General features: G+C 47.3%; 3 protein-coding genes across 4 annotated transcripts in view; 1 reads left to right on the top strand and 2 right to left on the bottom strand.

Annotated features, from left to right (window-relative positions):
* Positions 1-539: 539 nt before the first annotated feature.
* On the bottom strand, positions 540-14302 carry gnai1 (guanine nucleotide binding protein (G protein), alpha inhibiting activity polypeptide 1). Of its 2 annotated transcripts, XM_084448140.1 has the most exons (10): positions 14182-14302; positions 13870-14000; positions 6440-6482; positions 5878-6022; positions 5301-5458; positions 3732-3860; positions 2595-2724; positions 2010-2163; positions 1382-1608; positions 540-576 (listed from the first exon to the last, which is right to left on the bottom strand). In XM_084448140.1, the coding sequence occupies exons 2-9, from the start codon at positions 13988-13990 to the stop codon at positions 1418-1420; spliced, it is 1071 nt and encodes a 356-aa protein (XP_084304266.1). In that variant the 5' UTR covers positions 13991-14000; positions 14182-14302; the 3' UTR covers positions 540-576; positions 1382-1417. The 2 variants fall into 2 exon arrangements, with proteins under 2 accessions (XP_084304266.1, XP_084304265.1); XM_084448139.1 differs by having other exon boundaries at positions 13870-14301.
* A 2196-nt stretch (positions 14303-16498) lies between these two features.
* On the top strand, positions 16499-22005 carry cd36 (CD36 molecule (CD36 blood group); the record flags this gene model as incomplete). Its single annotated transcript, XM_084447732.1, has 13 exons — positions 16499-16624; positions 16978-17138; positions 17532-17676; positions 18423-18578; positions 18812-18903; positions 19007-19056; positions 19170-19239; positions 19793-19980; positions 20225-20343; positions 20449-20522; positions 20714-20768; positions 21014-21176; positions 21911-22005. 13 exons carry the CDS (start codon positions 16499-16501, stop codon positions 22003-22005), a joined length of 1494 nt encoding a protein of 497 aa, XP_084303858.1.
* Positions 22006-24174: 2169 nt separating this feature from the next.
* Positions 24175-26626, bottom strand: part of sema3c (sema domain, immunoglobulin domain (Ig), short basic domain, secreted, (semaphorin) 3C) — a gene marked incomplete at both ends in the record, with an annotated part of 39530 nt that continues 37078 nt past the window's right edge. The window contains 3 exons of the mRNA XM_084447731.1: positions 24175-24612; positions 25603-25733; positions 26553-26620. Coding sequence (XP_084303857.1) covers positions 24175-24612; positions 25603-25733; positions 26553-26620 — 637 coding nt within the window. The remainder of the gene's footprint in view (positions 24613-25602; positions 25734-26552; positions 26621-26626) is intronic.

The following is a 26626-nucleotide window of genomic DNA, read 5'->3' as shown; positions in this document are numbered from 1 at the left end:
ACCATGGAGACCCACAAACCTCTAGGCCAGTGGGAAATACTCCTACATGATTGGTCTGGGAATGTGCACATCAAAGATATGGGGGCATTAACAATATGAAACGTTTCACCTTTAAATTGAAACAATTCAGCAGGCAAAAGAACAAGCATTTGACTAGGAGCGCAGTATTATTCATGCGAAGGCACAAGTACCAACAAGCTGGACTCAAATCGAATCCTTTTCCCCTGACAAAAGGGAGGGAGAAAGGGTGTATTTCCACCAGAGTCAAGCATCCTTTTCCAGAGAGGGTGGCGAAAAGGAATGACAAAAAAGCAACTTCTTCCAAAAAAAGTGTGGAAAATCGCTGACGCTTTTACAATAATACAAACCTCCTGCACAAATGTCGTAACGCGAGTTCAGAATGTCCCAAGACGAAAAACATAAATAAAGCTGTTAAAAGTGGCATATAGTACAGCACTGGTCCGTGATTGATCCTCCTCCAATCTCCACTTCAGGTCATCTTAAACCCCCCGCCACCCCCCCCCCCCCCCCACCCGCCACCCCCAAAAAAAGATCTGTTCACGCTGGTTCCATTGCCTGTGGAAAGCAAAAGACAGAGAGAGAGAGAGAGAGAGACAGAGAGGAAGGGAGATAGAGGGAGAGCGAGAAAGCAGGGGAATAAGACACTCCATTAGACCTAGCCGAACGCTGGTCATTTTAATGAAAAGACGCTCTCAGAGCCTGACCTTGTTGCTATCATTTCACAGCCAACTAAATGGAGCAGAAAATCGAATTATGCCCTCCCAATTGAGAAGGCTGTGATTTGGGCTGATTGGATTATGCCAGCATTTGATTACACAGCGTATCGCTGTGTAATCAAATGCTGGATGCTTGCTCTTAGTCACTTGTTTTAGAAAGGAGATGCACTTGTGAGTAGTAGTACTTTGGCTTTCCCTACGTTAAATGCAATTATTTTTGGTCACTTTGGTTAAAAGTGTCTACTAAATGACTGTAATGTAATGTAATCGCTGCATCCCAGTAGAAGACATAAGGTGTGCAGCCGGCTTCCAGCACCGCAGAGGATTACAAACATATGAAGCAAGCACTATATATCCAGGCTGGCTCTGTTAGGAACAACAGTATAGTGAACGGACATGTCGACGTGGATCCCACGCCCCTATTATAACTCCCCCACCCACCCGGACCTGACCATAGCCAGCTGCAGGCATGTGAGACATGTGCCCTCATCCATGACCACAGCATTGATCTCCCCAGCAACGCACCCAAACAAACACACGCACACAGTAGCAAACACATGTCCGCCTCACGTGAACCCTGCCTGGGTCCATGCAGCTTCCTGACGCCACCTACATTTGGACAACAGAGCGGAAAAGGTCCTCACCAGCAAACGCGTCATCACTGCAGACCGACGATGGCGCTAAAAGAGGCCGCAGTCCTTCAGGTTGTTCTTGATGATGACGTCGGTGACGGCGTCGAAGACAAACTGCACGTTCTTGGTGTCGGTGGCGCAGGTGAAGTGGGTGTAGATCTCCTTGGTGTCCTTCCTCTTGTTCAGGTCCTCGAACTGACACTGGATGTAGGCGGCCGCTTCCTCGTACGTGTTGGAGCCTGGACCACAAAAGATCAAAAGGAGAGGAGAGCTTTGAGAATACAATTCAACAGGAAGTGACCTCACAGGAAAAGCATTGAGGGAAGTAAGGGGATATTCTTGTGGTTTTATAGGGGAGCGAGCGACACGGATATACTATATCCTGATGTATGGCTTTCCTCGCTTTGTTGGTTTGTTTGTTTTATGAAGGTGGAATAACGGTCCTTTGTTGTGCATAGAAAAAATGACCATTGTCTGAAAATTGAGGTAACATTTCCTGTCAGCACAGGTGTTGATGTAACCGGTGCCATATGGGTCGTCAGTATACTGAGGGTCTGAGAGAGAACTCTCCAGAGATGTGTGTTGAAAGCCCCTGTAGGTTTTTGTGAGTGGGCCGGTTCTAGCCGGGCTGTCGTCTTACCGGCGTATTCTGGGTAGCAGATGGTGAGCGGACTCCTCTTGATCTTCTCCTCGAACAGGTCCTTCTTGTTGAGGAAGAGGATGATGGACGTGTCCGTGAACCACTTGTTGTTGCAGATGGAGTCGAACAGCTTCATGCTCTCGTGCATGCGGTTCTGTGGTGAGCGGAGGACAAAGACGGTCAGTCTTATGAGATGAAAAGGCCTCCTCTAGATTATCATGCCTGGGTTTCACTGGAGCTTCAGCGTGTACTTGCTTTAATCTTTCACGTTTATGTTTTTTTTTTTTTTTTTTACAAATCAGTGCAGACTAGGGTTGCAAAATAACATCCTATGGGAATTAACAGAAATTTATGCGAATTAAAGGGAATTAACGGGAACAATGTATTCCTGTTAATTCCTATAGCTTTCCAGTTTATTCCGGTTAATTCCCATTAATTTACCTAAATTCCCATTGGGAATTTTGAGAAGTTTGTGAATATTTTCTGAATTTTGCAACCCTAGTGCAGACTGACACCGGGTCACGGCTATGTTTTTAAATCAGTTCATGACAGGCTAGTATCGACACACGGCTCGACCGGACACACCATCTCCTCGTCCTCCGCCAGCACCAGGTCATAGTCGCTCAGCGCCACGCAGAAGATGATGGCGGTGACGCCCTCGAAGCAGTGGATCCACTTCTTCCTCTCCGACCTCTGACCCCCCACATCAAACATCCTGCGGAGGAGAGCGGGACGCCACGGTGTCAGCGATGGCACGCACGCCGTCACTAATGATGTAATCACCTGTGTTCTTACATTTTCTATGATCAAATAAACTAAACACACACGCACGCACAGACACACATAAACATGGTTTATAGGTCACTGGGGAGAACGAGTAGAGTTGGAGCTGTATATGTATGGGTGTTCTTTAGCCTGTGTCGGACTGTTTCTCATCTCCTTTTCATGAAGTACTCCCCAAGGACTCATAACTAATTTTGTTTAATCTAAGATTTGACACAACGTCACTAATCAAGGGTGATGATGGTAAAATGGGTTCATGTTGGGTCAGTTGTGAGTGTCCTTGGACTGGAGTTGAGGAACGCTGACAGAGAATACATCTTGTTTAGCTGTGCAGCGGAGAGCTGTTCCAGAAATGCTTGAATCACGCGGATCCACAGATTAAGAAAGGCTGGCGTTCTGCACTTTGAGCCAGTTATCCCATTAGCTCAGTCCACAGGAATAAAGCCCGGACCGTTCGTCTCCAGTGCCTCCAGTTACTTTACGTTTCTGGCAAATCCCAGTGACTGGTCCATAAGATAGGTCGCCAGCTCCAATCTGCTTCCATATAGTGTGCACTGGACCAGCTCCACATAGCACAGCAGAGTTTCACTGAAACCTGGCGACACAAACTACTGACAAAGCGTCCGCAGTTTCCTATTCCGCATAACAGGGTCTTTCGAGAGGAAACTACCAAATAAAGGCATGGGGCTGTGGGCCAACACTAATCACTTCCTTTTTGCGGGGGACAAAGGAAGGCCAGGGCAGATATGACTCACTGATCGCACAGCTGTGACACACATGCAGTGTCACAATCTTACAGCTGGGCATTCACTGAGGGAATTTCTCTGGGTGTGAGCAACTCAATACACACATATTGTAGAGTGAAACAGGAAACATGAAGTAATCTGCTATGAGTTTGGCAACACAAGTTTTGATGGATTGCAACGAAATGGTGCTTACTTGAAGTGCAGGTCCTTGAAGGTGAAGTGTGTCTCCACGATGCCTGTGGTTTTGACTCGGGTCCTCAAGACATCCTGCTGAGTGGGGATATAGGTGGCCTGGGATATCCTGTCCAAATCGTTCAAGTAACTGGAGGGGGGGGGCAGAGAGAGAGTTAGATGTTTAAATGACAATGATACAAACATGATTCAATACACATTGTCAAGGTCAACGGAACAATGTGTGCTCGGATGCCAGATCTTCCTCAACAATGAACAAGTCCTCAATTTCACATATGGAATCAGGCAAAGTGACATTTTGACTCCCTCTCCTCAGAATTGCTGCTGCTTCTGAACCCCCAGACGGAATAGCCTACATTCTGGTGCAATTCCAGACTAATGGGACGGCATGCTATAAATGACAGTCAAGCAATGAGCTACACCTGTGCTTCTGTGTCCATTACTTGGTCTCCATAACTTCTAGGCTGTTCTCGTTAATGAAGGTCATACGTCGTCCAGGTAAGCCTGTCAGACATGGCCACATACGGACTAACGCCGGGGGTGTTCGGACCAACACAGAGAGACCCCCTGTGGTGAAATGAGGTGATGAGGCGCCATGGGGTGGGAGTTTGCGTGTGCACACACAAACACACATCAAATCTACACTAATCCCTCTGTTTCTCTTCCAAGAGATTACCGCACATAAAAAAATTACACAAGACCCAGCGCTACAGCAGCCAGCGTTCTTGCCAAAGCAAACAGCGCAGTGGGCAGCCAGGCCGGACCCCAGCTGGGCCGGACCCCAGCAGTGGCGCGGCCGTGACGCAGCCCCCGGGCCAGACGACTTATGGGGTGTTGACTAGGAGAGCGACCAACAGCTGGCAACTCTCAAGGCCGAGGGGAGAAACTGCCGACCGAGGGGAGAAACTGCTGACGTCTGTTCTAATTCAAAACAGGGTCTCCCTGAACGCAGCGCAGGGGCCGCCTCCTATTGCCCTACTCTGACGCTAACGGGGGTTCTTGCACAATATGGAATTACACAAAAACATTTCCCTGCAATAGTCAAGAGATTTAGGGTCAAAGCCGTTCAGGGGGGAGGATTTGTTGTGTTTTCTACGGCTGGGGCGCTGTTCCATGCTTTGGTAAACACAGGGGAGGACTGTGACCACCCCTCTAAAGTTAGGTCAAGGACTTCTCCCCACGCCTGTGTGTTGCCGGCCTGGTTGTGCCGGAGTGCAAATATTGGCAGTCTAACTCAAGGTTCAAGCACCAAGCGCATGGTAACAGTGCACTGGGCTGACACAGTTGTCGGCAGGACTGCAGGCGACCTGTGAGGGAACTTGGTGTGTCTATGCTAAATGGATCAGGCAAGGCCTCCGGTACGCTCAGGCAATCAGAATCAGACATGAGGGCATTCACTTCCATCATACTGTACCATAATCACAGAGGAGTCGGAGCTACTGTTTGTATTTGTGTGTTTTTGTGTGTGTGTTTGTGTGACTCATTATGCAGCCAAGCCATTTAGCTACTTTGTGTGTGTATGTGTGTCTGTGTGTGAATGTATGTGTGTGTGTGTGTGTCTGTGACTCACTATGCAGCTGAGTCGTTGAGCTGGTACTCGCGCGAGCGGCTGAAGCAGGCCTGGACCCCCCCGTCCTTCCACAGGCGTTTGATGACCCCCGCCAACTCCGCCGTCATGAAGCCCTCCTCCGCCGAGCCCGCCAGCACAAACAGCTGCCGAGCGTCATCCTGACACACACACACACACACACACACGCACACACGCACACAAACACACACACACACACACACACACACACAATCGCTATAACCATCAAAATCAGTCTTTGTATTGGAGTTCTCCTTCTCTCCTCCTGATTGAAGCGCTAATCTGATATGACCGGATAGGCAACAGCTGTGTAGGGGAGCACATGCTCGCACCTATCCAATGTTGACAGATCAGCATAGCTCTCTAGGAAGGGAGGAAGGACAGGGTTTTCATTCAGGGCCCGAGACATCAGCACCAGCCGGCTCTCCAACGACAACAAGCGGCAATGGGAAATGCTTGCGGATGTGATGAGGAGAGCTAAACGCCGCTGGCCAGCCCTGTCCGCCAGGCCCCCCCCCACCACCACCACCACCACCACCACCACGAACCCTCCACTCACGGCTCTGGTGGCGGCGTCTCCGAAGTCGATCTTGAGCCGGCCCATGGCCCGGATGATGGCGATGATGGACTGGATGGTGTTGCTGTAGACCACCGCCTTGTACTGTTTACATTCCTCCTCGGAGTACCCCGCCTCGTGGATGATTCTGTTGGGGAGGGGGGGGCACACACACACACACGCACACAGGCACACACGCGCGCGCACACAGGCACACAGGCACGTACACACGATATTAGGAAAATGTACGGAAGACAACGCTATCAGCGGTGTTTGACTTTGAGTTTACGTTGTGCGGAGTGGATGGGATCGTTTATATGGTGTCGATGACAGCAGCATCAATCAGTCCTGATTGCAACTGCATGCGATCGATGGGGTATATGACAACGCTGCTGCTGCTGCTGATGATGATGATAACGAAGACGATGACTAGGGCCGCAACATTAATCATGAGATGCGATGTGCACGGACACGCACACAAACAACGGTTTGTTTTGATTGTGGCGACGATCGTTCCGGGCAGAATGGATGGATGGGTATATTAGGAGGAGAGACAGATACTCACTTCATCTGCTTGACGATGGTACTCTTCCCTGACTCTCCGGCTCCTGAGAGAGAGAAAGAGAGAAAGAGAGAGAGAGAGAGGTGGGGGAAGAGACATCTTCCATCACTCTGCTTTCTTTACTCGGTGGAAAAGTCGTCACTTCTCTTCAATAGAATTTAAAAATCAACCACAGAATAGCCGGTGTCCTGGAACACCCGGCATTGGAATCTACTCTCGAGCGTCGCCAACAGAGAGGAGGCGACTCCTACGCACCGAACTCCTGTGGATGGACTCGCTTGTTAATGGGTCCTCATCTCCCTCCCTCCCTGTGTTCGTGAGTTCCTGTGTTCCCATTACAGCGTCTCCCTGCCCCCTGCCTGGTCGAAAACAGGCCCTCCCATTCAGCGTTCTTTATTGGCCGGCTCCGGCAGCAGCACTTACAGCCATTTATCTGGGCATCCAGCGTTGCCAAGCTACTACCTACACCCAGGCCGTAACAGGCGCCTGCATGAGCCCTCCCTGCTGGAGACAGAACCGCACATTTAGGGAGAGGGGAGGAAGAGTGGATTCATATCAACTCATTAAGGCGGTACCAGAGAGGGCCTGAGTCACATGCGGTGCCGATCTTATCGCTCCATTCACAGAGAGGCTGCAGACTCATCGGCCCTGCCTGCCTGTGTCTCTGTCCGTCTGCCTGTCTGCGTCTCTATCCGTCTGTCTCTCTATCCGTCTGTCTGTCTCTCTGTCCGTCTGCCTGTCTCTCTGTCCGTCTGCCTGTCTCTCTGTCCGTCTGCCTGTCTCTCTGTCCGTCTGCCTGTCTCTCTGTCCGTCTGCCTGTCTCTCTATCCGTCTGCCTGTCTCTCTATCCGTCTGCCTGTCTGTCTGCCTGACGGTCTGTCTGTCTCTATATCAGTGTGCCTGCCTGTAGTAGTAGTACTTTCTTTACTGTCTGTCTCTCTACCCGTCTCTCTACGCCTGTCTGTCTGTGTGTCTGTCTGCCTGTCTGTAGTACTTTATTACTGTCTGTCTGCCTGTCTAAAGCCGTCCTCCCACACACCTGCCTGGCAGTCTACGTGTCATGGTTTATGTTTGTTGGGATGTGTGTGTGTGTGTGTGTGTTATCTTATGTGTGTCACTGACATGCAGAGAGCATTGAGGAGGAGCTAATGTAGCTTTTGCCTGGGGGCTTTGAGGGCACACTGTCACACACGTCACACTGCCATGGAAACCAGGCCTGTTACCTAAGATATGTCTAGCATGTCCTCAGTCACCTGAGGGTTGGTACAGCTGTGTGTGTGTGTGTCTGTGTGACGGCTGCTTCTTGTTCTTATAGCCAGGAAAACATGCATTATGTATGTAACTTAATGTCCACACACAGTAATCCATGTAGAAAGATGACAGACAATAGCTGTGTTTGAAACTGTTCCCTATTACAGAAAACTATACATTGCGTTTGCCATTTTCTTCTATTGTCCGAATTCTCAATGGTCCACTAGAAAGTACACACAATTCACAGCAATTTACCGCAATTTCTAGTGAACAGAAGATGTACTCTGCAATTTCTCAGTTACTACGCTACATGGGGAAGTAAGTGAGTGAGTGAGTGTGTGAGTGAGTGAATCAGTAAGCAGATTTTGAACACAGCTAAAGTCTCACTATCCCTCACCTATAAAGCCCAATTCCCATTGACCCCAAAATTCGCCAACACCCACTAACATCTGGGTTTTGTCTTCAGTGTGAAAGGGTACACCCACTAACACCTGGGTTTTGTCTTCAGTGTGAAAGGGTACACCCACTAACACCTGGGTTTTGTCTTCAGTGTGAAAGGGTTCACTCGGCATGCCTGTGTCTGCTGACTCTGCAATAGGCACAGGTATTTACTACCAAACGTAGCCTAGTCCAGCATAAGAAGCCCCTGCTCGCTGGAACTCTCGCCCCCACCGACGCGCTTGTGATGTTAAACGTGACGCACCAGGAAAAAAAACTTACAGGAAGGCGCTTCTTCCCAGTGGTCCCACGTTCATAGGCACTAATCTTAATGGGGAAAAGGTATCACCGTGACCAATATCGTGTCATCAGAACTACTCCCTCTTCCCGTCAGGCCACTGGGGATTGGCTTACAACAACCCCCTACTGTTCTCATCTGTCCTCTTATTGGCTTTCTTAAAAGGCCCTTTTCACATGGCTTCCCTCAGGTCTGACGCTCCGCAGCCAGGATAAAAGAAGCAGAGCCCTGTCGCACAGTTGAGCCCTCTCTCTGCCCCGTGATACACTGTTGGGAAGGGGCAGGTCTTGTGTAACACCACGCCACCTCCTTCCTCCTCGCCCATCCTATATTTCATTACAGCTGAGACAATGAGTGTATTTCATTACAGCCGAGACAACGAGCTCGACATACGGCGCACCCTGCGCCGCGGCTGCTAGTAAGTAACCCTCCCTTACGGGAAATAAAAAGAGCCTGAAAGGGACGTGTGCTGTAATTCACTGGCGAGGGCGCAAGCAACGAGTCGAGGTGGATTCCTGGAGACCGGGGGTTTCCTTCGGTGGGTTTCCCAGGCGCCCCCCGCGGCGAAACCAACTCACGGTTTGACTTGGACGGCTTTCACCTGAGGCCGTGCCGTTTTAATTAGTTGTCACCGTTGTGGCTCTGCTGGGCCCCTGAGAGGGCTGTGTGTGTGTGACTGTAGCAGCACTCCACTGGCAGCCCCCCCCCGTAGGACAGTGAGTGAGAGGGCACGGCGCCCGGGAGCGTGGGGGGGGGGTGGAGCGAAATACCTCCTCTCGCTGCTAGCGACATGACACGTGGCGGCCGCGCCGCCTCCCGGGTCCTCGGCTCACAAGACCCGTCCGGTGGACGGAAAGACTAGTGAGATCAGCAAGGATACAGGCTTGCTTTTCCCTGCTGCGGAACCCCATCTCTGTACAGCAGAGATGCCAAAATGTTCATCGGACCAAGTCGTGACATGTTATTCGATGTTATTGCCATTAAGTTTCCTTCCTAAAACTGACAAGTCACTCGGTCATCCCTGGCCAGTGGTGGAGATCAGTCTTGAGGTTTGGGTTTATGTAATTGACCCGAATCTGCCCTTCCCAGTGGTGATGTCATAAGGAGGGCTGTGGCCCCAGCAGCTTCAAAGCCTCCCTCCAGAGAGAGCGGGAGCAGAGGGCCTGATTGGACACACATGGGACGTTACGTTGTGCAACCACAAAGTTGACTCCCGCGGCCTGAGCTCTCACTACACAACACACACGCACGCACGCATGCACACACTTTGATACACCCACCAATCCCAGTCCAGGCCTGAAGCCGAACCACTAAGCCAGCTGCTTTCTGTTTCGGGCGGTTGAAGAACTATTTTAAGCAAAGCCACCAAGCCCTCCAGACAAAATGGAGGTTTACAGGGAACAGAGATGTGCTGGTAAAGCCCACCACCAACGTATGTCTTTCCCTCTGAATGCATTTCCTCCGAGTAAAAAAGGAGGACACGGAATGCATGTCGACTACGGGGGAACACTATGTGGAATGTGATCCACACAGATCCTCGGTCCAATTGTAGCACGTGGAGCGTTTAAATGATACCGGCTCACTGGCTAGCTGGAGAGCAGCCGTCGGGGATTCTCCCTTTCAGGGGCCCATTTGGTCTCCACTGCAGTTCCGGAGCACTGTTGGACCGGATCGCGATCTGAACCCCCCCCCCGGGTCATCTGTTTGGGTCAGCAGAGCCAGGGACAGGGTTTGGCCGGCCACAGGGCAGTCCCGGTGAGCGACAGGGGAGAGGGAGGAAGGGGGAGAAGGGAGAGGGAGAGACAGAGAGAGAGATAGAAAGAGAGAGAGAGAGAGAGAGGGGATTGGCTCTTGGGTCTGAGCTTGTTCTGGCCAACAGTGCAGTAGCCACATTAGTGCCGCCACATTAGCTATGTGAGCTGGCATCATCTCTCTTGCTCTCTCTCTCTCTCTCTCTCTTTGCCTCGCATTTTCTCGCCGTCCAACTCCCAAATCCCCTGGCACAAACCTAGAACCTATCCCCTACCACGGTCTGTCAAAATCTGAGAGGATACCATAGGTGTAAGCGGCTACCGACATGGACCAAAACACCAGCAGCATTCACACCTATCCACGTCTAAGACTGTAGGAATCTGGTAGCGATTAAACAGTTGAATATTTTGATTCATCATCTTTCTCTCTCTCTCTCCCTCAGAGTCTTCTGAGAGTATGAGCCACACACAGAAGAATGCAGGAACCCACAGGTTCAATCACTGGGATCGTGTGCCAACCGCCAGATCAATGGACAAACTGCTAAGTTTCTCCACAAACACACGCTGGCACATCCTCCGAAGAGGGCGACGTCTCACGGTTGTGACAGCGATGAAGTTATTCGATCAGTCTGATCCTCGTTATCGATATGTCACATCACGTGGTCTTCAATGTGAGATGGATCTCAGTGACAACACTATTCTGAAGAATCTTAAGAACATACGGGCCGATAAGAGGATGCTGCTAAAAGACTGTTGACAGTAGGGCTACACAATTATGACAAAATTAATAATTGTGATATTTTGTCTGATATTGTAATTGCGATTCATATTTCACACTTTAAAGACAATTCTGTGGTGCTGACATGTATATCACAGCGCCCTCAGTGGGAAGGAAAACGATTCGTCAGACAGCATAAACGCCCGTGATTCATCCATGTGCTCCCAGCACACACAATGCAAAATGGAATTATTAATCATGGCCTTTTGTAATCTGTTAATTGCAGTGGTCAAAATTGCAGAGGTCAAAAAGATTAATGCACGATTAATTGTGCAGCCCTAGTTGACAGAATTCGACGAAACAATAGGCCAGCTGACAGTAATGCTCTGTGATTTACTTAACTTCATGGATATGAAAAGAATGATGTCATGAGTTTGACCAATTTTAAGCATGTCCAGTGAAGACGTCATTTCACAAGATACGGTACAAGCTGGCCAACTTGTTAAAACTAGAAAGCGCTGCCATCAAAATTCAAATCCCTCTTCATGCAAATGAATGCTGCTAGGACAGCAGAGCAGAATGACTACATGAAAACTAAAGTAGTCGCCTTACAAAGTACAGACGTTTATTAATCGTCTTACAGCAATGACACACACACACACACACACACACACACACACACACACACGCACACACACACACGCATGAGCGGTCGCCGAAGAATATAGAATGGGATATATCCCATTCGTCTTTCCTCCAAGGGCAGCCAGGAGCAGTGGGCAGCTCTAATCAGCGGCGCCCGGGGACCAAGTCAGGACAGGAGAGCGGTTTGTTCTCCTGCATGTTTTTATATTGGGGTTCTTTGTGGAGGAAACCCGTGTGAGCACGGGGAGAACATGCAAACTCCCCACAGAAAGGCCTGGGGGATACCCCACCTGAGCACCCGCAGGCCTGGGGAGAACATGACCCCCAGGGCCAACAGCACCTCATCGAGAATCAAACCCAGGACCTTCTTGCTGTGAGGTGAGGTGGCAGTGCAAAGCACCGTGTCACTGTGCAGATGACGGCTCACATACTTTATTATACATGACGCACACGCGGCCTCCAAAGCGATATCCCAAACCAAAACATAAGTATGACAGGCTGTGTCCTTAGGTCATCAGCGTGATATAATATAGAAGATGGAATTATTACAGCATCTGAGGTGCCGCTTAAATGCAACTAACGTGATTGCTATTAACATCTTAACCACATTGTAGACTAACTCCCACAGAGATCAGGTGGTAATTGCCGAGGACAGGATCGCCCCCACAGCCGTTAAGGTACACACAAACAAACAAACAAACAAGCAGTATGCGGTGTATGTAGCCTATTCACCTGATCAGCGCCTGAGCCCTGCAGCAGAGCTCCTCCTCCATTTTTAATACCACGGTCATTAGAGGGGCGAGCTCAGCTTACTGAGCTCTGGGTCCTTTCTCCCGGCCTGCCTGTCTGCTACCCGCCGAGCCTGCCAGTAACATGAACGGTCTACGTTACTTGGTCACTGAGCTCATTGGCTCAATGGTAGAGAGAGCATGTTGTGCCGGCCTATTGTAACCATGGCAGGGACATTACTGTAGCCAGCCTTGCCTTCATGTGGACAAGTATAGGGTTAGAGTTAGGGAAGTTGACACACACAAAGTTTGATTGAGGTGCAAAACCCTTTCACCATTGATTTTTCCACATGAACAAGGCCCATTAAGTAGGGCCCTATGATACTACTGGTATATTAGACATTGCGTAATATTCTGGAAGCCAAACAAGTGGACTGTCACTTTTCTCTGGAATGGTTAGTAGCCTTTGTTGCACCCTGGAGCAGGAGAGCAGTACATGACCCGACTCGCTCTCCTCAAATCAGCTACACACTGTCCCAGCAAGTCACCCTGGAATGTGGCATTCCTTAAAAGACAACTTGTCCATCCAATGTTCAAAACAATGTCACTTTGCTCCATTGCAGTGAATTTGTCCGACCACTGAAAATACAATATCGTTTGTGGTATTACAGGATGTAGCCTATTGTTACTGTGTGTTACTGTTAGGTGACTATAGGGTTGAGACACCAAGAAAAACCTATGAGGACATTTAGTGACTAAATTAACGATGGTGTAGTTGGCTTAGTTACAAGGGCGGAGCTTCTTGTTGTTTATGTCTATTCTGGTAACCAATATTGTCTATTGCAATACCATGTGTTTTCATGTAAACATTATATTGGGCTCTCTTCCACCCACGGGGCGAGTGGAAAAGTTTTCCTTCCTAAAACAGTCTGTGTTGTTGACTAGGGAACAAATTGTTCCATTTGCCACCACAATGTCCAAAATGTCCATGTATTCACAAAGTAGGCTACATTGTAAGAGAAAGCGCAGGATGTCTCCCTGAAGTACAATTTGTGACCGTTAATGCTATCACTGCACGGTTCGCTGTGAGCGACAGAAAACGTGACATTGTTGCCAGGATTATATCAGTGAATAGTCCATATAGACACCAATGTGTTGCGTCGACAAAAGGGGGATACTCTGTAGCTTGCATGGGTGGTTACAGACCAAAAGATCATGCTGATGTCGATGTGTCAATGCCGTGCCGTGTACGGCAATGAACTTGCCTTTGTTCTGCCTATACAATAGCAAACATTTCAAATAAAACAGGATTTCCTCTTTATACAAAGCCAATGCAATGTCCAAGTCTACGAGATGGGAAGCCGAGATAATTTGTGATCATTCGTGTTTTAGGTAACTTCAACGTCAGGACGACCATTCTACAGCCTATGAAACAGCTGAGTCTTGGGAAATTGTAGACAACAGGCAGGAAAACTCAATTAGGCTAAATATTGGCCCGGTGTGTATGTTGCTTTCACAACTTTAAGAGCTTTTGGGTGAAGCTATCAACAATGTGGATACTGCTACAAAGTGAAGTTCATTAACAACCATCCCGTGTCACTTACCTAGGAGGAGTAGCTTGACCTCCCTCGCGGCTTTCTCTCCATCGTCCCGCAAATTCCTGTCGATCATTTTGCTGCGCTCCGACGCCACCTTGTCCTCCGCACTGCTCAAGGTACACCCCATCCTCAAGCGACTCCTCAGGCCCAGGAGATGTCAAAATTATAAAATATATACAATACCAACATTCAAGGATTCAGGCTCTTCCCCCAGACCCGCACACGCCCTGGAATGAAAGCTACGAGTCTCTTAGAATGCACTTAAACATACGAATAAAAATGACAAGTGTGCTTCTTCTGCTGTCCACCGAAACCTACGTTTTTAATGATATTATCGTCGTCGCATGAAAATAAGTTTTTTTAGATTAAAAAAATAAATAAAAGGTTAGGGATACATCGGCTGAGTCTCTCCCAGTGAGCGCAGCTATCTCCATTCGATGCCACAGCTCGCTGTGTTGTGAGGGTTCCGATGACTATATGGAGCTGCAACGTCCACACTTCCCGTTTCGGTTTCTGCTGTCATAATAAAAGTATGTAGAATGTTTTGACGTGGCTTTTATTGTGGAAACAGGGATCAAACATTGATTGATCTGGGATTCATTTAATTGATTTATCTTATTATAACATGGTTAGTAGGTCTATAGGTAGGTCTAATTTTTTAATATCTTGTCTGAATTATGTTCTGATCAAAACCAGAAAGGCTATCATGGCACTTTTAGTGACCTACTGCAGCTGATCTACCTGTAAGCCTACTGTATTTTAAGAACTAGATCAATAAAATTCATGAGGACCAGTTAGTTATAGGTAAGAAATATGTGTTTTGATAGGCTACAGTAGGCCTATATCTGCCACAGTTTGATTAGAAGGTCCACTCTTCCCAGGCGGATCATGGCTGGATATGCTACAGCCAATTCTTTACTCATACAACTATATATAAACATATAACTGAAAATGTAATTTAATGTTATTTATTGCTTTATAAATGTTCTTAGCCGGTAGACAAACATACTCCAGGAGCTTGCTCGATCGCCTTGTTGAGAGGGGTCAGGGAAGAATTTTTACAGCTCACTTATCTGGCCCCCGGGTGATACTGTTTTTTTCCTTCCCTCTGGAATATGTAGGGATGGGACGTCTGCCCACCTCCCTTGTTCTCTGTAAAGCGCATTGTGTTGCCTCTGGGTATGAAATGCGCTATACAAATAAAGCTTTGATTGATTGATTGATTGATATAGAAAGGCTTGTTGGTATGTAAACATGTTTAGCCTATCAACCTGCTATTTTACGCAATGGAATCTGCTTTTCTAAACACATTGTTTATATTGTCTTCCAGGGTTTTTTTTTTTTACAGGGCCCTTAATATGTCATAGGGTGAAAATGTCAGACGTTTACATAACATTTTCGTCTCGCTTTACCTGGTTGCCTAGATGAAATCTTTCTGCAAGACAGGATTAAAATAGCTTGCCAGAACTAATTGTTCACAAGTCGGCCACTCCTAAGCATCCCCATTTGACAGGCAAATGTTATGTAAAGCGGAACAGTCAAAATAGATTAGGCCACGTCATGTTGTTTAACATTATTTTTGTTTTTGGAAAGAAATAACTTGCCCCCTGCAGGTTTTTGGACCTCAACAAGGACCGTCCAGGTGGAATGACGGTGCTGCCCCCGTGTGGATAGAAGAAGAATTGAAAGCAGAATGGTGGGACATAGTGGAGAATAGAGGGTATGGTTATGGTAGTTCTCTGAACAGTTAGGAGATTAGCTCATTGAGAGAGGAGGAGAGGAGGAACCTCTAAGCTAAGGCCTGCATAAAGTCCCCACGTCACCAGTGGTAGAAATCTCTCAGTGAAAGACCCCTCTCTCTTACTGTGGCTACTGTGTTTGCAGGTTTTACAGATTTTACTGTGGGTGCTGTAGTGTTTTACTGTTTTTATCGAAAGATTCAAGATTCAAGATTCCTTTTATTTGTCACATGTAATGTACTGTATATGGTGTACAGTCATAGTGAAATGTTGCTGCTGGCTCCAAGATTATGCTACATATAAACTCTAATACCCAATTACAAATTACACATTTACAAGTTACAATTTGCAAAATTAAAATTTTACAAATGAACACAAATGACATAATAAGTACCCTTTCTATATGTATAAAATTAGCTGGGAAATGATCTGTTAGTAGCCTACTGGTACTGTCTTGTCATGTTCTATTGTTTTATATCTGTGTCTTGTTTGGCTGCAACAGAATTAAAGTGGGTGTGCGATTCAGGGGCTGGATCCAGGATAGAAGTACTATCTGTCTGTCTGTCTGTCTGTCCTATCTTTCTATAGAAGCTCCTTCCACACTCCTCAGATGCACCGAGCCCTAATCTACCCGGTGATAGTACACCGATACCTGGAGGGTATGAGTGCATTTACCGCACAACCTTCAACCCCCTGATCTTGCGTAACTTCCAGGGCTGCGTATCCTGGGACAACGCCAGCACTGTCTCCACCTCCACCTGCTACATCTCCTCTGCAGGGCTGCTGCTACCTCTCTCTCTTTCTCTCTCTCTCATACACACACACACACACACACACACACACACAGGTGGGAAGAGAGACATACGGAGGGACACACACACACACACCCTGACGCCATGGGCTGCCACTGTGACAGGAGGTGCGGGCTGATCTTCGGGGCTGTGTTGGGGGCGTTGGTGGCCTTCCTGGGGGGCATCCTGATCCCGGTGGGGAACAATGTCATCCAGGGGACGGTGGAGAAGGTGGGTGCCAGTTTCCTGTTCAGCTGGAAAAGTAAACACAGATGTGGGGAGCAGTCGGCACAGAGGAACAGATGGAGCATGTGTGCATAGTCATGTGTTGGGATTTGTATTGGAAGACACACTGAACATGTATTTGGAAAACCAACTCTGATGTGTACAGTCAACGCAATACTAGAATCATATAATTCCACTAAGACTTGGATCGCAAAGTAAAAATGATCTGAAGGCCCTGTCCTCCTTGATCTGAATGACACGTCGTTTTGACGCAGCAGCAACAGACCAGTGACTCGGCTCCGTTGGAGGTCTGGAGGGTTGTTTAAAAATAGCCCATCTCTGGTGTCTGCCGGTTGCAGGAGGCTGTCATCGAGCCCGGGACCACAGCCTATGACAACTGGGTGTCTGCCGGCGCCACTGTGTACCGCGAGTTCTGGTTCTTTGATGTGAAAAACCCCCTGGAGGTGGTGGGACATGGGGCAAAACCAGTGGTGATTGAAAAAGGACCTTACACATACAGGTTGGTCTGTCTCTCTAAGGTGCCTGAAGGAAAAGATGCATTTTCATGTTCCATCAGCCATTACATGATTTCTAGCTTGTCTACACTGATTGTCATTGCTTGTCTATTCTCTATTGTATTCAGAATGTTATTTAATTACAATAATATGGGAACAATGGTCTCCATGTTGTTCAATTGGAGCAATGCCAGTCAATGCAATAGGTCAGTCGATCAGACAATGAAATGTAATCTGATCCCATACAACATGTGATGGGTCAAAAGTCCTTATTAGAGACTTGTGGTGATTAAAGGTTGACTCTTTACTTTCTCTCTCTCCCTCTCTCTCCATTCCTCCCTCCCCCTCCCTCCCTCCCTCCCTCCCTCTCTCCCTCTTTCTCTCCCTGCCTCTCCCAGGACGAGGTACCTGGCTAAAGAGAACATCACAGCCAACCCCAACAACACCGTGTCCTTCATACTCCCGGCAGGCGCCATCTTTGAGCCCTCCAGGTCTGTGGGTCCAGAGGAGGACATGGTCACCTCCCTCAACCTGGCGGTGGCTGTAAGTTCGTGTTGCCCCTCTCTACAGTGACTGCCTGTCCATATACCTGTAGACCAGACCCTGCCATGTCATTATGTCACAAAAAAGGCCCTGCCTGCTCCCCGAAAAAACAAATATCGCCTTCAAAGCGAAGAGGCATTCCTATTACTGTAGGTCTAATGGTAGATGTTTAGTTTACTGTGTGGACTGTTGGAGGTTCTACAGCACAGCGTTTTTGTACAACTCTATCAGTCTGGCTTTGACAGGAGTTTACTGTTGCGTGTGAGATATGGATTTTCAGCTGTAGTAAGCACCTCAGGAGGACTGAGACTGATGCTGATTGCAGTCCAATCCCTTTATGGCACGGTGCAGCACATAATTTGATAAGGCTGAAGCAAATGACCTGTTTCAGCAATATGAATGAATGTCAACATATCCAGAGCCATAAAAGAAGATGGCTCTTATCTCTGTGGAAGAGGGCAGCAGTGCTGTAGCCTAGTGCAGATGCTTGTAGTTTATGATCTACAGTACATGTTTTGCATAATTTTTTGAACAGTGTAAAGAGCGGTGCAGGCAAGAGCATACAGAGGTATTCGGAGTATACCCACTTATGCTTCCATGGAGACAGAGTATAATCTCCACTCAATCAGCGCTGATGTCCAAACTGTGAAACTGCGGCAAATCCTCTATCAGATTACTCCAACTTTTCAAGTCACCACTACGCCACTGAATATTCATGTGTATTTATGTGTCCATTCCCTCCCCAGGCAGCATATTCATTGGTTCCTGTTAGAAATCATTCTGCCGTGGAGTTTTTAATAAGAATCCACAAAGCCTCTCTCTTCCAACACCGCACAGTCAAGGAACTGCTCTGGGGGTACCGAGACCCCATGCTCAAAATGACCATGGGGATCTTTTCACCTGTAAGTCAATCAGTCTCTACATATCCGTCATTCATATCCATATCGATCCCATCATTCATCTCCGAATTCTATTTCGGACATTCATACTTGTCATGCTAACCCAAAGTCTAACTGATTACAAAGCTGCTTTTAAACGCATGTCCTGTAAGGCAGAGGGTGCATGTACAGTTGCTTTTTTGATTCCATAGGCTACACAAATTAATTCAGTTCTGTGATGTTCATTTTGTTTCTAGTACAATAATACCTTTGATGGACCCTACAACGTTTTCACAGGGAAGGATGACATCTCCAAAGTCTCTGTCATTGACAGGTTTCAGGGAAAGACGTGAGTTTCCCATGAGCCTCCACTTTGAAGATAATGTGAGGATGTCAAACCAAAATAGTCCATGAAACAGTTAACTGAACAAGGTATTTTCTTTGCTGAACAGGGAAGTGGATTATTGGAATGACACATACTGCAACATGATCAATGGCACAGGTAACAGTTAAGCAGATATCTGAACAACAACACACAAAAAAAACGCTTCCAAACCCTTCCATATCCCACATTATTATTCATCTCTGCTCTTCCACACTTCATTCCCTCCCCAGATGCCTCCTCGTTCCCACCCTTCCTGAATAAGAAGAAGCCTCTATTCTTCTTCTCCTCAGACATCTGCAGGCAAGCACGCTCAGATCAAACCCACAGGAGATTGAACTGATGTGATGAAATATGATGAGACATATGCCATAGCACCCCTAACACTGTTGAGTCAACCCCACATTGCCTCTCAACTATAGTCTAGTGCCGCTAGATTGTGGGCCCTATGAAAGACTATAATACCTAGATCATATAATAATAATAATAATGGTAATAACAACAATAATAACAACAACAACAATAATACTTTTATTATTATTATTTCATATAGACACTCCAGTCACTTCGTGTGTTTCGGCGTTGCTGCCTCATTACCGAGTGATTCACTATGACAATAAAAGTTGTTTGTTTGTTTGTTTGAAAACAGCAGCAGCTGTGTGTGTGTTTATGTTCTCTAGGGTACTCCCCAGACAGCACCCTAGAGCACATAGACTGTAAAAGACTTAAAGGTAAAGGTCTGTATAGTCATACCACTGTGGATAGCCACTAGAGGTCAGGCTATACCATCCACTCAGCCCTGTGGAACCTTCTGTGTTGACCGGTGTAACCAGACAAAGCTGCTGCTCCCCTTCAGGTCTGTGTCAGCCAAGTTTCGTGAGAGTCTGGACCTGGAGGGCATCGAGGTGTACCGTTACACCCTGGCTCAGGAGACTCTGGCCTCCCCCCTGGTCAACCCCGACAACAAGTGTTTCTGCAGAAATTCAACGGCAGACAAGTACTGCTCCATGGCGGGCGTCCTGGACGTCAGTTCCTGTCGAGGTGGTAAGAATAAGAATCAACAGGGACATGTGGGATGACGCCACGCCATACATCAGGGCATGGAGCCTGGGTCCGTGATCCTCTATGGCTCAGTTAGCTGAGTGTGACAGAAGCTAGTTATCTCAAACATGGGGTTCGATTCATGTAAATGTCACAAGCTACAATCACTGACCTCTCCCTGTAAACGACTTAAAGTTAAGTTTGCGTGTTTAAATGTTAATCCATGACGTTGTTGTTGATGCTGTAGGCACCCCTGTCTACATCTCCCTGCCTCACTTCCTTCATGGCAGTCCAGACCTGAGTGAGGCTGTGCTGGGCCTTGGACCCAGCGAGGAGCAGCATATCACATTCCTGGATGTGGAGCCGGTAAGCCGCCAACTGACCCATAGCTTCTTACCCCTTAGGCGTGGCTGTGCTCAGTGCGAGATGGACCGACTGACTGTCTGTTGAGGACGTGTTTGTCTTTTTCAGACCACAGGGTTCACTCTGAGGTTTGCCAAGAGGCTTCAGGTCAACATGATGTATGGACCCTCCAAGATTATCACGTAAGTGCGAGCAACAAGTTGATACTTTAAAATCCACACCATCTGTTCTTGAAGGGGACACGATTCTCTCTTCCACTCTCTCTCTGTCTGTCTGTCTGTCTGTCTGTCTGTCTGTCTGTCTGTCTGTCTGTCTGTCTGTCTGTCTGTCTGTCTGTCTGTCTGTCTGTCTGTCTCTCTCTCTCTCTTTCCAGGGTATTGAAGAAAGTGAAGGACTACACCATATTCCCTATAGTCTGGTTAAATGAGGTAAGTAGTGTAAATGGGCTACATAATGTACATCGATGCCTCATGTCACTGAGGTGCAGGGGCATTTTCTGTAACCTGCTGAGGATATGAAGTCCTAACAGGCTCTCAGCAGAGCAGCATAGTTGTGCTCTCATCCCACAGGACTCCATTCATATCAGTGTAGCCTTGTCTAGGTTGATGTATGCCCCTAAGTCTCTCTGTCCTCCTTTGTGTGTGTGTGTGTGTGTGTGTGTGTGTGTGGGCAGAATGCAGCCCTGGACGAAGAGACAGCAGACATGTTTAAGAAAGAGCTGATCGGTCGCATCCAGATGCTGGAGATGCTGCAGAAGTCTCTGCTAGGCGTCGGCACCTCCGTGTTTGTTGTCTGTCTCTTGATGTTGTTTGTGACCAGGATGAAAGAATGCTGTGGTAGCAAAACCGTGTGAGGAACCCAGGAAGGGATGCTGCTACCTACGGTGCTGTACCACTGACCTGTTTTGACAAATCTTTTTGCACTCTTTGTAATTTCATTGTTATTTATACTGTTCTATTGTCTTTCTTTTTCCCTGACATGACTGTGATGTTAATCCTTCACTGGCTGGATTCCCACTGAGAGAGAGGCACTCTGACTGAGGTTATTAAACAGCATTGAATAGTCTGATAAACAGATGTAAATTCAGTTCAGTGCTGAACTCTGAGCCATTAGACTGAATAAAAGTATACAAGTGTTTCCTTATTCGTTGTATATGCTGTACTCATGGTGCTAAACCATGGCTACAAATCCATCACAACCGACCCACATCCCCACGGATGTTAACCAGCTCAGGTTCTCCACTTTTTATTCTGGAACAAACCTCTCTATTGTGCACTTAAAAGCAAAATAATTTGGTTTCCTTTTCACCTCATGTGGCATGTAAATCAAAATAAGAGTGGAATCAGACCAGCGGATGATTATTCTGTGGTTCTGTGCGCCACTTTCCGTTTGTTTGGTGAGAAAGCAGTGTGTGTTTGCCCCGACAGGAGACCCTCTCTTTAGTTTGATGGGTTTTAAATGACCCAGTGCAGGTTTCCTGTGGTTCGGGGTCCTCTGTAAGTCTGAGGTAGAGGCAGACACAGGGGAAAGTGTTTCATCTAGATTACATGACACTTCCTGTCTGCCTCAGCTCAGCTCCAGCAGGTCTCCGGCAGCGGCCTCTCTCAGGGTACCATCTTCTCCCTGGGGATGCTCAGCCAGGCTGTGGATACAGGTCTGGCGTGACTCCCTGTTTTATATGACACACGCAACTTAGTCACATTAGCAAATGGACTGTCAGCCTTGGAAAGTGATCATATAAAGAATAAAAAACCATGTCTCATGAGCTGATATACAAGCTGATAGCTGGAAGAGTATCTGGTGATTTGATTGTTCTTAAATAAGTCGTCTGTGACTATCTTGATCTTATCTGACTTAATGGTTTGACTACAGACAATGTACTATAAACGTGGGGCCTTAAATAAGAACGTCTGGATATCCTTGGTTGTGGTCTGTTCTTGTTGTCGTTTCAGTGATCCATGTTAATGAAATTCCCCTGAATTATAATGCATTTATTCAGACTATCATTACATTAATAAATAGAAATGCACAAGTTTCATGAGAAAATTGAAATGGCATTAACACTGAACATAGACATTCATTGTGACAACAGACCCAATTTGTTAAACGTTAGAATACGATCTGAAGGAAATGTTAAGACATTCAAAAACATGTTCTCAAAATGAAAATATATCTCTGCAATTTGCAGATACAGTCATGGTTATTGGACGAAATACAGTATGCTGAAATTATATACTCTAGTCACATTCAAAAACACATTTCCACAAAAGTCTTACACTGACATATAAGTTACAATAATGAAAATAAGAAATAATCTGTACACACAACAAAGATCTATATCTACATCGACTATGCTTATGAAACAAAAATAAAAGCTATTCACACTATATAAATTGAGAAAGCCAATTTGACAATCTCACAAACTGAGAGTTAAAGGAGAAATTCACCATGCTCATAGATGTTTGATCGTATGTCTGCCTTGCTACTGGTAAAACATTCTTTAAGGACAATACTAAAGAAGAGAATACCTCAAAATAAGGCATTTCAAAATACAAACTTCAACAAGCTTATGATGTGCGTTTCTGCTACTGTATGATAGTGGTTAATAAATAATCCATCGAAGGATAAAAAAGCCACATACTGTACTTAGAACATTTGATGCATTTCTTACACATTACTGTCACATGCTTCTGTGCTGAAAACATAAGGTGACATACAATATGATATAGAGAGAATTGAGAGATACCACCTCCCATGTCCTGTACCGTGTTTAAATGTTTTAAATATACATTTGATATTGGGATGAGGATTCTGTGATTTTGTCCATCAATTTAACAATGATTTCTATAAAGATTGTATGAATTATGTTACAATAAAGAAATCTTGAATCTTGTAAAATGTCTGTGGTGTTGAGAATGTGAAGAGTAAATTGAACAGAATTAATCTCAACAGTGTGTATGTGTGTGTGTGTGCGAGTGTGTGTGCGTGTATCTCAGCCTCATGTTCTAGTCACTGTACTGTTACTGTTCTGAGGATGTGGTTGGCAGCTGAGCCGGTGGTGTACTTTGGCCTGTCCACTATGTTTTAATTTCAGACACCGCAATATTTTTATTGGGGCCGCTCACTGTAGACAATCTTCCCTTTGTATGGACAAAACTAGTGATGTACTGGAGGCTAGGAGGAACGAATGAGTATTCATGCAGACACAACAGAAATTTTTGTATTTTGAAGAATACAATGTAATCTTTCATCTCGGAAATAGCCTTTTTGTGCGTGTGTGTGTGTGTGTGGGGGGGGGGGTATAAAGTAAATAGTCTGTAAAAAGTATGACTGAATTAATGTACATTATCATTGCAGAGCTGAGCCCAAATATATAGGATGTCTGCATACTCAAACTCCCACTCAAACCTCTGACATCGACCAGACGTTTTTCCCCAGCTGTATGTACAACGCCATTGCCAGATCATCATTTCTCTGTGTTGCACTCCTCCCATGCGGAACTATGTGCATTTACAGCCAGACCAGGATTGGGTTGAATGTATGTGTGTGTGTGTGTGTGTGTGTCTCACAGTCATCTGGTCAGAGTAACCCATGCATATAAGACTGGAGAAAGCCCAGGATAGCTCCCACTCCCACACGCTGCACTTTAACCGACATTACATGGAGCAGGGATGGAGTGAGCATTCAGGTCCATGCCCTTTGAACTGGCAGGTACATCAGAGAGAGAGTGTGTGTGTGTGTAATGCTCCATATGTGTATCACTCCTACTGTATCTCTACACCCCTTGGTGACCTGGCACGTGTGCGTGCGTCTGTCCTCCTCGGCCACGTCCGGTCAGAACCTGGGCAGGTGGTTCCTGCGGTTCCGGCTCTTCCGGCGGTCCAGCAGGGGTTTGAGCTTGGCCATGTCCCCCCGGAGGGGCCCCGGCTGGACCAGCTGCTGCTGCTGCTGCTGCTGCTGCTGCTGCTGCTGGATTCCCTGCAGCTGCTTCCTCTCCTTGCAGTACTGCTGCACAGCCAGGCTCTCGGCCGGGCTGAAGGCGGACAGGAGCGCCTTGGGGTGCAGCGCGCCGGCCCACGCCCAGGGCGAGCGCTGCTTGTCCGTCAGCGCTCCCACCATGGCCTCACTCAGCACGCGCAGGCGGATCTTGGCCACGGTGCGCTTGAAGGCGTTCTCGGTGGCCAGGCAGTAGTACAGGCCCTGGTCGGACGGCTGGACGGAGCGGATGAGGAGGCCGTGGTCGGTGGAGAGGACCCGGTCACTCAGCTTCACCTGGGAGAGAGAGAGAGAGAGAGAGGTGTGTGTGTGGGGGGGGTGTCACTACCGAGCAGTAGCCTACACACTTCATACACTTGGTAAACACAAGGTTAGCTCTGTCACACACACACACACAGACACACACACACACACACACACACACACACACACACACACACACACACACACACACACACACACACAACCCTTGTAATGGCTGTCTCGTATCAATATAAGCTGCCCCCCAAGATCACTGGATTTTAAGACTTAATCAAGATGGATCCTTTCAATTCTACGAGTGAATTGAAGTTAAAACGCAGACGTCTCGAATCACAAGGACCTGGCTTTGAGGCCAGATTTCCGCCCCTTGAGTGGAAACAGACACCGCGGTCCATGGACGATGGAAGTATTTGGTGAAGTAAGAAATAATAAAGCCATAAAAGATGTTTGTCTGTAGCGTGCAGGTGCCCTCCGAGCACAACTGCACTCTGTCAGCTGGGAGAGTTTTAAAGAGTGTCAGTTATTTCTAAAATGTCTCCCTGCAGAGCGAACCGCTGATTAGCTGAGGGCCGTATCAAAGTTTGATCAACTGCACCACTCGTTAGACGGCGCCGGTGCCAATAAAATACTTGCCATGTCACACCCCGAGGCACTACAAGCCAGGATCAAGGCTGTGAGCGCATTTTAATCAATCAATCAATCAAAGCTTTATTTGCATAGCGCATTTCATACCCAGAGGCAACACAATGCGCTTTAATTGCTGTGACATGTTTGATGCAATGCCGTGTCAGAAACTATAGCCGACTTTGGACTTTGAAAGCCTTCTGGTCTCACCGTGTGAGGTCAGGGAAAATGGTATCTCCTCTGTTACGTTTATCTCATGTGATTATCTCTCTCAGTGGGCCGGGCATTTATTCATTGACAGGGAATTTGGAGTTTAGAGTCGAGAGATCCCAAGCTGTGCCCTTGGACCGTGACCTTTGACCCTGTTGAGTGCGCTCTGACCTCTTTCCGCCGGTCATTGTCTCTCTGGATGAGCCAGCGGATGGAGGCCTGCGGGGACTTGGGCAGGCACTCCAGGAAGGTAGTGTTGTTCCGGACACCGTACTGCGTCATCTCCACCGCGTTCCGGTACTCTGAAACACACGCACGCACACACACACACACACACACACACACACAGACACACATACACACACACATACACACACACATACACAGACACACACACACACACACACACACACACACACACACACACACACACACACACACTGTAACATCACTGACAGACATAGACCACTTGGCTGTACTGTCTCTCTCACTCTCTCTCTCTTCCTCTTTCTCTCTCTTTGTGTTTCAATTCGCAGTGATTGGGGTCAAAAGAGGAGGGAAGGTTAGCAGGTCACGTACAAAACAATCAAACGCCACCTAGTCACCAAGGCAAGCATGTCCCTTTGTATTCAGAGTGAACCCCATAGACTAAGCTTGGATGACCTTCACTTCAGCTGTCACCATTCTCAGCCGTTGTTTTGTTTCTGGCTAATCGTTCGTCACTGTGCCGGATGGATGACAGAGACTAATTAGCGTAATGGCCATATGGTAAATGTACATCTCTGGGGATGGTAGCTCTTCCTCTGGTAAGACTGAAAACTGACAGCTGACATACTGACTCATCTTTCTGAACTGGGAGAGAACCTAGCACACAGCCAGAACATACACACATAGACACACACACACACACACACGCACATGCACACCCTGTGCACCTGCAAATGAACCATCATTCTTGGACGACACCAGAGGGTCTGGACTCAAGTGATCCATTACCGTACACAATAAAAATCCCCCACTCTGCGCCGAGCCTGGCTGTGAGACCACCGGAGAACCAGCCTCAGTAGCCATGAGAATCCCAAACATCTGCTGTGTGTGTTTGTGACGGCGTTCACTGATACCTTTCAGATTGAAACCCCGACACTGGGTGAGAGGATTCCCGTGGATGATGTCCTGTCTTCTGCTCCTCCTACGA

Source organism: Borostomias antarcticus (assembly GCF_949987555.1).
Source record: "Borostomias antarcticus genome assembly, chromosome: 13".
NCBI lineage: Eukaryota > Metazoa > Chordata > Actinopteri > Stomiiformes > Stomiidae > Borostomias > Borostomias antarcticus.
Note: the sequence above shows the minus strand (reverse complement) of the source record. Positions and strands in the feature narration are given on the sequence as shown.

Excerpts from the sequence above, each read along its gene's own strand:
- gnai1 (XM_084448140.1), bottom strand. The coding sequence starts at position 13,990 with ATGGGGTGTACCTTGAGCAGTGCGGAGGACAAGGTGGCGTCGGAGCGC. Across the intron at positions 5,459-5,877 it reads GAGACGCCGCCACCAGAGCC|GATGACGCTCGGCAGCTGTT; the intron begins GTGAGTGGAGGG and ends TGTGTGTGTCAG. Across the intron at positions 1,609-2,009 it reads CTGCTACCCAGAATACGCCG|GCTCCAACACGTACGAGGAA; the intron begins GTAAGACGACAG and ends TTTGTGGTCCAG.